The 12,174-nt window shown below is 47.7% G+C and overlaps 1 protein-coding gene across 5 annotated transcripts in view; it reads right to left on the bottom strand.

The window, feature by feature from the left end:
• SLC6A13 (solute carrier family 6 member 13) overlaps positions 1 to 12,174 on the bottom strand; it is a 30,638-nt gene that overhangs the window by 2,383 nt on the left and 16,081 nt on the right. For all 5 annotated transcript variants that reach the window (XM_085049416.1, XM_085049417.1, XM_085049420.1 and 2 more), the window contains 5 exons: positions 10,379 to 10,513; positions 3,194 to 3,297; positions 1,419 to 1,543; positions 723 to 835; positions 439 to 576 (listed from right to left, as the gene is read on the bottom strand). In XM_085049416.1, the coding sequence (XP_084905542.1) occupies positions 439 to 576; positions 723 to 835; positions 1,419 to 1,543; positions 3,194 to 3,297; positions 10,379 to 10,513 (615 nt within the window). The remainder of the gene's footprint in view (positions 1 to 438; positions 577 to 722; positions 836 to 1,418; positions 1,544 to 3,193; positions 3,298 to 10,378; positions 10,514 to 12,174) is intronic.

The raw sequence follows: 12,174 nt of genomic DNA, 5'->3' as shown, positions 1-12,174 counted from the left end.
CAGCTCTTGTAGCTGGAAGTGAGGATGGAAACCCTTTTCATACCTGTAATCTATCTGATTTACTATAACCTCCCAGTTTGCAGAGGGAAAGAACTGCATGCAGCCAGGCTGTTTCACTGCCCAGGGCTGCCTACAAAACAGGCTACAGCTGTAAAGGTTTTGGTTTGTGTAAAGATAAATTTATAACCAAAACATAGGCTTTCCAGAGCTGCAGCTATCAGTCTTGGCAGGATAAATGTCACAACTGTGACTGGAACAAGGAGTAAGGGCTGGAAGGGAAAATGTGAATGGCATGAGGAGGGCAGGGCAGCCTCCTGCAAGCACAGGGCAGCAGGATGGGACTCAGCAGCAAACTCTCAGCCCAATATAGACCTCACCACCCACCACGTCCCATTCTGTCCTGTCAAGCACCATGCAGGTGGTCTGAGCCCAAAATACCTCTGTGAGCATCACCAACCCAACCAGGTAAGAGAGGATGGAGACCATCAGGATGAGCATCTCCCGGCGGTTCTTCTTGCGGAAGATGGTGGGGTACATGTCCACAAGAGCTGTCACAAGACTCTCCACGCAGACAAACTGCAAAAAGCAGAGATCCCACCTCTGTCAGCTCATCCTGACCAGCTTCCCAGCCTCACTGGCTCCCCCTCAGCCAAGCTGAAGCCTGTCCCAAAGACATAGTGGTTTTTGTCTGCTAGGGAATCACTCTGCTCCTGCAGCTTTACCTGGCTGTCCAGTCCCAGCAAAACAACCATCAGGAAGAAGAAGCACGCCCAGAGTGGGGAGAAGGGCAGCATGACCACAGCCCGAGGGTAGGCGATGAATGCCAGGCCAGGCCCTGCAGGGAGAAGGGCTTTCAGAGCAGGCAATGGCACAGCAGCAGCACAGCACAGCTGGTTCAGACCTGCCCAAGGCAGCCACCCAGCCAAGGCACAGCTTGTGGCCATGCAGCCTCTCACTTTAGTTATACCCGTGCTGTGCATGAAACTCAGGCTCCTGGAGCACTGAAGGAAAAGCAGGAAGGGAGGGATGGAGCCACAGCAATCTTTAGCTGTGTTGCAAGCTGTGCTGCACTGTTGCAAGGACTGGGAGCCAGGGGAAGCCTCTGAGCCCAGGGAGCACAGGCAGCACAAGCCTGGGCATATGCCATGCAGTCACCTTAGCACCCTCCCCACAAGAAACAGCAGCTGCCTAACCCCAACCCTTGCCCTTAGAGACAGCTTTAATTATTTTTATTATTATTATTATTATTGTATAACCTCAAACCACAGCCACTGCAACTCAGTATTTCACGAGTGTGCACTCATTTCTCCCTGCTTTTTGGAGGCAGAGAGCAAAGGATGGGAACCTGCAGCTTCAGGCATCCCCCTGTCACTGTGGGGCAGGACCCCAGACCCCATCCCACCAGGGTCTCCACTCACCTGACTCAGCCACCTCAGCAATGGGCACACCCTGCTCCTCTGCCATGAAGCCCAGGATGGAGAAGATGGCAAAGCCAGCCACAAAGCTGGTGCCACTGTTGAGGAAGCAGAGGGCCACACAGTCCCTGGGAGAAGGGGGCAGAGCATCAGCCAGGTATGACCCACACCCCATGGCAGCCCCCCAGGCAGCACCTGCTCTTCTGCCCCAGCCACTGTGTCTCTCCCAGCACACCTGCAGCTTGGCTCAGCATCAGGAGCTGCAGAAAGGTGACCCAGGCTGGACAACACAGAAGGGCTCTCCAAGGGGAGCCTTTTCCAAGGACAGCATAATGCTGCATTCCTCACCTAAACATCTTGCTTGTGAGGTAGTCTTCCTACACATCTAAACACCAGGGGTTTTTTTCCTCTTCTGTTTTTTTCTTCTCTCTCCCCTGGTCCCTCCTGTAGCAGCATGTAACAGTTTATTTTTGTCTGAGAAGGGAACATGTTTTTTTGCTTAATAGATTTCTCAGACCAGTTACAATCTTCTGGGTTCTCAGCACCACTGGGCATCTCCTGGTCTTTGCATTATGAGAAAAAGATAATCACAGCCATCCAATTTATTTTCTCTGATCTATTCCCTTTTGTCTCTGTTTCATCTCATTCTCATCCATCAACACTTTAAACTGAACATCTCTTATCTATCCAATTCCTTTTCACGCTCCAGTCTCCCTAGTCCTCTTGTGACTGCAACCCTGGGGACAACAATAACATTTGCAGCATCATTCTGAGATATTCTGAACAAAACTGAATGCACCCCTTCTGGCATTTCATGGCCTGTTCTGACTTTATTAAATGCTACTCTGCAAATCCAGTGTGATTTTTCTGTATCGGTCTTTAGTTAGATAGTATTTTTGGGGCTTTGTGCTCCTCCTTGCATGTTAACTAGGTCTATTCTTGGTCTGCAACCTTTTCTAGAGGAAAAAGTACAATTCATGCAGAGCCCCTGCATTATACAAATTCAGATTATCCCTTCCAAAGCACAGCTCTTTGCATTGTCAAGGACTGCACAGCACCTAACACCATTGCTCTGCCTTTGCATCTCCCAGCTGGAAAGGAAGGTCATGTTCCATCAATCCCAGCTACCCAATGGGGTATTTGATCAGAATATTTGATCAGCCAGAGCATCATTTCTCCAGTTGCTCTGAACTGCCTGCTCTCCACTCAAATTATATTCTCAGTAATTTTATACAAATTCTCACATGTTTCAAATAGTTTCCCATCCTTCCTGATGTCTCTCCCTCTTTTCCCTGAATATATGCATGGAATAAACACAAGGCTCACCTGCAGGCTCACATGTAACCACAGATAGCACACAGGAACCCAGAGCAATGACAACTGTGCTGATCACTGGGTCCAAATGAACCACAGAAGAATAAATCACAAGGTGAAAGAACTCCAGCTGAGAGCCATTAGATTTCATAATTCGGCTTTCCCTGTGGTTATTTTTATTACTCATGCACCCATGTAATAGGGGAGGTTGCAGTGTGGGCTGGGGTCACAAGGCTAGTGAAGAGGATCTAAATCTGCTGGGTGTGGAAGAGGGGACAGACAGAAAATTCCCTTGGGTATAAAGCACAGAGAGCTGAATTTGGGCAGAAAACACTTGGAAAGAGTTTTCCTAAGCCTTAAGTAGAAACAGACATCATGACACTTCCAAAGGCCAGCAGCCTCCAGCAGATCTCTGATGTTCAGGGAGGGGAAGTCTCGAGGCAGCAGAGCTGAGCTCCAGTTACCTGTAGCAGTTGTTATGGTATTTGTTATAGCTGCCCAGAGCTGTCAGGCATCCCAGACAAATTGCATAGGAAAAGAAGATTTGAGTGCCTGCATCCATCCAGACCTGCAAGGGAGATGCAAAAATAGGTGAGAAGACAAGGCCAGCACAGACACTGCACAGATGGGAAGAGGCAGAGCCCTGAGGCTGCTGTAAGCACCAGAAAGGCCAGAGAGCAGAAGGTCAGCATTGCAACAAGACTTTGCTAGAGGCAGGCAGTGCTAGGAATGACAGTGCTCAGTGAGGCACCCACAGGAGGTAAGAGTGCTAAAGGGAAGGGATACATCAGCAGCCTCATCCACTCAAATCACATGTAGCTCTTCATCACCACTTCTTTCTTTCTTTGACAAATCTGCAGCACCCTGTGACACTCCAGAACCCTCCAGCAGCAGGAGACCAGGTGAACATTTTCCATGAGAGCTAAAGGAGCCTTCTGATTTGGGCAAGCCTAGTCTCCCACTGGCCAGCGTGGGTAGCCCTTCCCTCCAAGACCTAACAAAGACTCCACAGCTTAAAAGAAATTCAGCTGGGGAGGAGTACTAGAAATAAACAGAGTTGATTGCAAAAGACAGCTCCTAAAAGAACACACAAGAGCACTGATACTCCCATGAGGTGCTTTGCTCTCACTGTCAATACCACATCCCAGTGCTCTAAGGCTGACATTTGTCAATGCCAAATTTCATCTGCAAGCCTAGCTGTGTGCAGTCACCAATCCAGCCACTGTCACTGCCTTCTGCAGACAGCAGCAAAAGCAGGAGCCAATGGTGAGGAATGAAGCAATGACAAAGATTATTAAATAAACCTCTGTTCTCTAAGATCTTTTTTCCCAGGGGTTTTAGAAAACAGAGATAAGACAACCATTCAACTGATGCTGAAGGGTAGTCACATTCTTGAGACAAAAGAAACGCAGAAGAAAAATATTAGTGGGACAACTTTATGAGAAAAGTCTCCATTTGACTATACTCTACTCTCCCAGAGTAGCAGTGCCAGTTTGTGGGACTGGAACAACTTATTTAAGGCACTGGGAAGTCAAAAAATAATTGACCTCAGTGTATTTTACTCTTTTTGGAGATGAATAGGAAGATGGGTTTAGAGAGCAAGGTATTAATTTTTTCGCTTCAAAAATATTAGAAAAATATCAAAGCTCTTTTTAAAATTGATTCCTAAAACATCACTGTGCTCATGGGCAGTAAGGGCACAGCTTTTATTTTGTAGCTACATTTTAGGCACAGCAAAGCACTGAGGTGAGCTGGACCAGCAGACACCTTTGCATCAATTGATTTAAACATCTTTGCACAGATTGGGATGAAATGTTTTGTTAGGTTTGCTTTTTATTTTGCTGTTCATTGCTAGAGCTCTTGTTTACCATCAAATTTGAGCTTGAAACACACCCTCTCATGGCGTTTGTGGCTCTTGTGGTTAAATTTGTCAAGATAACAAGACTTTTGCCATTAAACTGTCTACCCCACGCTTGTCATAACATTAGACTCAGTTGATGCTTTTCAACCAGATTTAACAGTTGTCAGAAACCTCAAGGATATCAACTACCTATGAATTGCACAACAGTTAGGAAATGGGAAAAAGACAGGAACTCAGGGTCCCCACTGAGCAGAAAGCTACAGGGAAGAAGAGTCAACCCGTGTTAAATATCACATAAATCACACAAGAAAAGGAGAAATACCCCTCAGGCAGGAAAAGAACTGGTGATTTACCAGCCATGGTGGAAGAGGCCAAGCTTCATTAGCTCTGTGGCTTATGACATGGCTCATTTTTAAAATCTAGTGATAACCCTGACTGTGGAGCAGAGACCAGCATGGGGTCTGTGGGCTTCTCACTCCACTGCCTGCTCTGCCCCATCTCACATCTGGCTGTGTGGCAGTCCAGCCCCAAAAGGATATCTTTAGGGAATACAGGACCTGCCTTAGCATATGCTCCTGTTTGAAATGAGGCAGCCTGTGGCTGAAACTGTAAATAAAGCTAAGGTTGACATGCAGAGCTTATGATCCTACTTAGTCAGCGTGACTGTGAACTCCAGAGTCAGGCTGGAGCTCAGGCTGTCTGCACATTATTTCATGCATTAAAAGGTTACTGCAGCTCTTGGGCAAAGGACAAGAGATATCTATGACCATCTCAGTCTCCTTGCAATTCCCAAATTGCTTGGGGGGTCAAAGGACTGCACAGAATAGATGCTGTGTGTGCTTCTGGCCCACTGATGATAGAGTTGAGCAGCAGCACCTCGCAGCACTATGGGATCACTGGGATTGGAAGGGGTCCAGCCTCCTCCAGCTTCTCACCAGCAGCACCTCTGCCCATCCATCCCCACAGGGCTCACAGGCTACACAGACCATGCACTTCAGCAGACAAACTCAAACCTTTCCTCCCCAACCTGCTGCCTGTGCTCACTTCTCTCTCTCTGTAGTGACTCAGAGAAATGGTTTTTTCCAGCTGTTCTCAGACCACTCAGACTAAAGGGGCTTACAGGGTCAGGCAGGGCTCTCTTTCACTGCAGATAAAGGCATCCTGCTGTTCCCTGTCTGCTGCTCCCAAAGAAACTGGTAGGCTTTATCCTGTTCAGATTTCACTGGCATATTAGCAGCATGGACATTTTGATTTAATTGTTGTCTGTATTTTTCTAAGCCATACAGTTTATTTAATTCATAATTCAATTTCTCTGAACATGTTGTTTGCTCCAGTTTGCAATAACATCCTGCTCTCTGATTTTAGCCAAAACATTTACACCTGAGCTGCAGTTATCCAAGATGGTTATGGCCATTCCTTCGTCCCTTAATTTTCTAGCAATATTCACTTTATTACATGTACTAGAATTTAATAGCTCCCAGTACTGAAACAGATCCTTCCTGAGGAAGTTCGCAGAGCACTTACAAATAACAGAAAGACCACTTTCGAGCAAAATGTTATTGAACCCTGGTGGATGCCATACATCAAATGTAGGTGGCATGCTGAGAAGCACCGAGCTGTGCCCATCAGCTAGCAGAGATGACACAGCATGGAGTGGGTACCTGCTGTGGGGAGAGTCACGCTTGGTGTAATGCAGAGCAGAGAGCAAAAATCACCCAAATCTTGAGCTACAGACCAAGCAGTGGTTCTTTGCTCACGACATCACGGCTCACAAGTCAGCCTGTGGCGTTGTCACTACCCACCAGCCACCCACTGCAGCCCACAAACACATCCCTGCCTTGGAAGGGGAGATGGTGACTCCTAGGGTTGTCCTGCAAGGCTTCCAGGGCATGATTTCCAGGTGACTGCCTTTTTCCTTCACTCAGGACCAGAGCACAAGCCCCAACCCAAAGATGCAGCCCACAGCACTGCAGCAGCACAGAGCTGAGGCTTTGCTGCTCAGCCCAGGGCAATGCTTCCCCCATGCCCATTTATCACAGCAGAGAGGAGATAGGCAATGGGTCACTGATGTTTCTGTAAAGTATTCCTGCTCCTTCTGCCCAGCCAGCACCCAGCCAAGCATCATATTCCCAATCCTGGGTTCCTATCTGCTTGGAAAACACTCCTCAGGAGTGGGGAACAGAGGCTTTTTTATGCAGTTAACCTCCCTGAGCCAGCACTCAAGGCACCCACAATGCCCTGCCTGAGAACACTGACCTCACTTCACCCCCCCACCTCAGGACACCTGGGGACCTCTAGGGACATTTTGCACCCAGGAGGGCCCTCCCACCACTGGGGTTACTTCAACCACAAGTGAACAAGCAGGTTTCTGGTTTATCCCAAGGAACACAGCTGCCTGCCCCTGGGAGGTACAAAGGGGCGAGTGGTGCTCTGAGGGATGCTCCTTGCTGCCTGGGAAGCTGAGCTTTATGGTCCTCCCCACCCTGCTGATTTTGGGCAGACAGACTGACAGCTTTATTCCTTCCTGCTAGGTCAGCACTGAGATCAGAGGCAGCAGGGCTGGGAAGAGGCACGGGACAAGGAGGCAGAGGAAGCCATCTAAGGTAAATACAGCTGTGCTTCACCCCACGGGGATTCATTGCTTCAGCAAGGCAGAGGAGAGGATTCAGCCTTGAGCCCCTCTGGCGTGCTGTGCAAGCATCAAGCTCTCCCTGTTGCTGCCCAGCACCTGCCCTCTGTCCCCAGGCAGGGAGGGAGCAGTGCCTGGGCTCCCAGTCCCTGTGCCAGGGCATGGGGTGAGTGGTGGGGACAAGCACAGCAGCCCTGCCAGTGCACGTGTCCACCCACAGACCCAGCAGGACATCCTCTGAGACAAACACTGCTGCCTTCAGAAGGGGAAAGCAGGGTGCTGGCAACAGCACAAACCCAGCACACAGGGTCGAGTCAAAAGCTTGCTGGGAACACAATAAATAAGGGGAACAAATAATATTTAGCAGGCCTGTGGTCGCCCTTGCCTCTCACAGGGAAGCAGCAGCGTTTGCTGGCCATGGAGCAGCAGCAGGAAGGGCCTGATTTTGGCATGGATTTGGGGCTCTGACCCCTTCCCCATCGTGGCTACAGGGGCCCAGGGTTAACCCAGCAGGTCCCATCCCTGCAAGATGCACACATCTCTTATCCTCCCTGTGGTGGCTGGAGGAGCTTATCCTCAGCTCAGCACTGACTCTAAGAGCTGCCCTGGTCCACATCATGACCTCAGCATTCTCCCTCTGCAGCCACAGGCAGAGTGGGCAAACCCCCAAAAAAAGCTGGAGTCATCTTCTCTTTCCTCCCCTTTCTGTCCTGTCTGTTGGGAAGCAAGATCCATGTGGAAATGTGCAGGAGCAAATACTGCTCCAAAAAGCAACCATCAGGGAAACGGGAGGAAGAAAATGAGAGGAAGGTAGGGAAGGATATTCAAAAAGTAATGCACATCTCTCCTGGCCCTTGGCAACTTTAGGGGCCTTCAGCACATCTAGGATGGGTGGCAAGCAGCTTCTCACAGAAATTTCTTCCTTTATATAAAGACTGGATAAAGTACAAGCACATACAGCAAGGTGGTGGGTTTTCTGGAAATTACAAGAGCAAAGTAAGGGTGGGAGGCTTTGAGAAACATTTGCTGCTTTTCCAGAGACAGATAAACTCAGCAGCCCCTAAGCAAAACTTCTTCTCCATTCTCACTCATTAAATTTAATCAAATTTAGCTAAGAGACTTGATACCAGAGACTATTACATTTCTTTTCTTTAAAGCAAACCCAAACACACAAGCCATCACTTTCTCCATCCCCATAGTCTGATCTACCTATCAAATGCAATTCATTTACCTTTTTAATTATAGGCATTTCACAGATTGAGGAAATGAGGTGCAGGAAGATTTAGGGCACTGTAGACTTCATGGCCAGAAGAGACCATCATCAATCAGCTCAACTGAGCTCTCATAGACAGGATTTCCCAGCTCTGTCCAAGGTCACTTGGCAGGTGAAAAGCAATGATTTCCACACACCAGCCTGATATTCTGACACTTAATCACATCTCAGCTGTTGCTGCTCCCCTGGTAGAATCTGATAAATAATTCATCCCCTCTTTTCACCTAGTTTTTCATCTACTCTAGAGGAGCTTTGATTTTATCCCCTTGTATATTGTTTGTCCTTTGTTTAAACCTCCCCTTGAGATGCTTTATCATATGGCTCAGACTGGAGAGGTTATTTTTAATATATTTTTAATTTCCAGAATCCCTTCCCAAGCACTAAAGAATCTTCCATTTTTCCAGGCAGTGCAGGATTGCTGGTAAACAATTACAGCTCACTGTCCTTTGAGCACAAATCAATTATAATCAACTTGGCCCCCATGGGCTGGCAGGACTCACACCACACTGTCCCTGCACAGAGACAGGAGCATAGCCACACATGTGGGACGTGGGGCTCTAACCCTTCCCTCTCTGATGGGAAGACACAAGAGAAGGCTCAAGCCCTGCTACATGGCTCAGTAGGATGGTTAAAACATTCTACAGGAAGGCAACCATTGCTGCCAAATCCTGCTTTTCTCCCTCAGACGTGAAGCTTTCATTGGGGAATGATGGAGTTGGGGAGGGAGAAGCAAGTTTTCCTGCCCTGGGTCAGAGCCATCCTTACTCTGAAGGGTTACTCTGCCTTTCCACCACATTTTCCAGGTTGGAAGGAAGCTGTGTTTCTAAAGAACAGGCTGCATTTGGAAAAGTTTGCCAAGACAGACCTAATGAGGACACAGCTAGAACCAACCATGCCACAGCTGAGGTGACTTAGTACAGTCCCCTGGGCAGCCCAGCCATGGTGACAACAGGACTTTTCACAAGGGAAGGAGCACCATTCAAAAATATAATTTCATCTCAGAAGCCTCTTGCACCTCATCAGCACAAATGGGGACACAAACACAGAAAACACAGAGCTGTCCTCACACCCTTCCAAGCCTTGTTTCACCTCCATGCTGAGGGAGCAGCTGTCCTACCCACCTCCTGCCATACAGCATTTGTGCTCCCATTCACAAAATTAGTAACCAAGGCAGCAATGGTACTAGACCAGAAGGAGTTAATGGGGTTACCAAGGGTTTTACTGGCCTAATTTCCAGGCAGGCAGGCACCCTTTAATCTCCTTTGGAAACACCTTCACACAAAGGCTGGTACAGCAGCTCAGCTGGAGCCAGGATTTAACGTGGAAGAACTTGTCCAAATACGATTAAAAGCAGCAGTCAGGCTCTGACCCTCCTGTCCAACAGGCAGGAATTTCTCACCAGGGATGGGAAGGAGAGGAAGGCAAGGCAGCCAGGTCCCAAGGACTGCTGCTGCAACATGCTTCCCATTATCCATCCACCTGGCATGCTTCCCAAGGAAGATGGAGCAAACGTGCCAGGAGCAGAGCTCATGCTCATCCCCAAAATCCACCAGCACAGTGCAAAGTGGCACCCCGTGCACTGTCCCCAGGAAAGGGGAGGGACAGCTGGCACCACTCGTGATAAAGGATTAAATCCCACTGCAATGAACAATTCAGACTCAGCTCAGACAGGAAAATACAGGAGGAGCCCTGGAGGGCAAGAGAGCAGGGACTATCAGAAAACACACCAATATCACAGCTCTGCCTTGTGGTCACAGAAGGGGACAAGAGAGGTCAGAAAAAAGAAATTAGAAGAAAGAGTAGGCAAACAAAAAGGAGAGAGTGAGGGCTGCCAGAGGAATCCATTCAAGCACAGCTCAGCCATTCATTCCCCCCCTCCACCTTACCTGAGGGTCCCCAAGGCGACTAATGTCTGGATAAAGGTAAAAGAGGATTCCCTGGAATGCCCCAGGTAAGGAGACTCCCCGGATCAGCAGAACAATCAGCATGACGTATGGGAACGTGGCAGTGAAATATACCACCTGGGAGGAGGAGGAAGGGACAAGTGTGAGAGCTGCATCCCTTGGGGGAAAACTGGAAATCAACATCAGTTAATCTTTTCAGGGACATCACCTCTGGCAAATGTGACACTCAGTTTGGGGACTACCAGGGCATTTTCAGGACTGTCCAGGCTAACTGCTGTAACATGTCACAATGACACCGCACTGCACTCTGTTTCCCACACAAACTGATATCAAGAGCTCCTGCAACCTCCTCAGCAATTCAAGTAATGTCATTAATCCTTTTGCATTGCTTCCACACCTCAAAGAATTATTGACCACCTTGAGAAGAGGTTGTTCATTATCATGCTAGGCCAAAAAAGAAATGTTGCTTCTTCAGGTTTTTCCTGTGTGGACGTGCTGAGCGAGGACTTGCATCAGCATGCTTCACCTGAATGCTACCCTCCAGCTCTTTTCTCAGCTCTGGCAGTTGTGCACTGGAGAGCTCATCTCTGGAGGAAGTGCAAAATATAATGATGTGAAGTGATCCATTTCTCACACCTGCCCAACCATCCAGAAAAAAGTTGCTTTAAAATCCACCTAAAGCCCACCAACCCTTAGTGGAGTTACAGGCTGTGACATATCTTTGGCAGTTTCTACGTTAGGGGATGTCCTGCTGGGAACAAGCATATGATTTCCCTGGACAGTATGATCACTTTTGCTCTGTCCCATAAAGATGTCAAATCTTTATGATCTGAGTAGTGATTCAAAGAGAAATTTTTTTCTGCATTCACTCTGGTAGACTATCTGAATACAGCAATGTCCGAAGCCCCTGACACTGCAATGCAAGTCCTCCCCTAAGTCAGGACACACACTCTTTAGTGATTCAGTTTTGTGTTGTAGGACAGGATTGCAGAGATATCCCATTCTTGAAAAAAAACAGTACTAGACTATCATCTGTATGTGCAGCTCCAGGTTATCTATGCATTTCATGTGCTCTACTCTATATATCTCAACAGTCTTGGGTAACACTGACACAGATCAGTGAAAAACACCTCCTTGCTGAGATGTCTGTGTGAGCAGATTCATCCCTGTCCCTCTAAATCTGCATCCTGAACACTGTAGAAACCAAGGACAGAATCCTTCAGCACAAACTAACCATCATTTCCCATATTCTCAAATTTTCAAGGAGCATCTGATTTAGAGCTCTCCAGTGACAGTTACACAAATCTGCAGGTCCTGCAAGTTCAACCATCATCACTGTATTTACCACACAAGCAAACTCTTTCTTCACAAAATAACATGATGCAAGACTAATCTTTCTCAGCCCATGAAAGCAAGATTAAAACCAAAAATCATAAAAACATAAAATCAACTTGCTGTCATGAACCCTACTGCATTTTCCTCCAGGATGCCAGATTTCACATTCTCAGCTGCATCTCTAAATTACATCAGTTTTAGGAGCTCAGAATACAAACTAGTAGTTGTCTGGCATGTGATTTGGATTCTCATTTTGGTGACATCCTATGTGCTCTACAGCCTGGGTGAATTAGTGTGTTAAGCTTTTCACTCCACAGTCACTCACACCTCCACCAAGATGGGGGGCTGAATTTGCAGAATGTTTTGCTGGATTAAGATTGCCAAACTTCTATCTAACAACAGGAACATCTGGATCCAATGAGATATTACTCAGTGCTTGGCTC

Source organism: Lichenostomus cassidix, chromosome 1Ab (assembly GCF_008360975.1).
Source record: "Lichenostomus cassidix isolate B80296 chromosome 1Ab, HeHo_3.0, whole genome shotgun sequence".
NCBI classification, from domain to species: domain Eukaryota; kingdom Metazoa; phylum Chordata; class Aves; order Passeriformes; family Meliphagidae; genus Lichenostomus; species Lichenostomus cassidix.
Note: the sequence above shows the minus strand (reverse complement) of the source record. Positions and strands in the feature narration are given on the sequence as shown.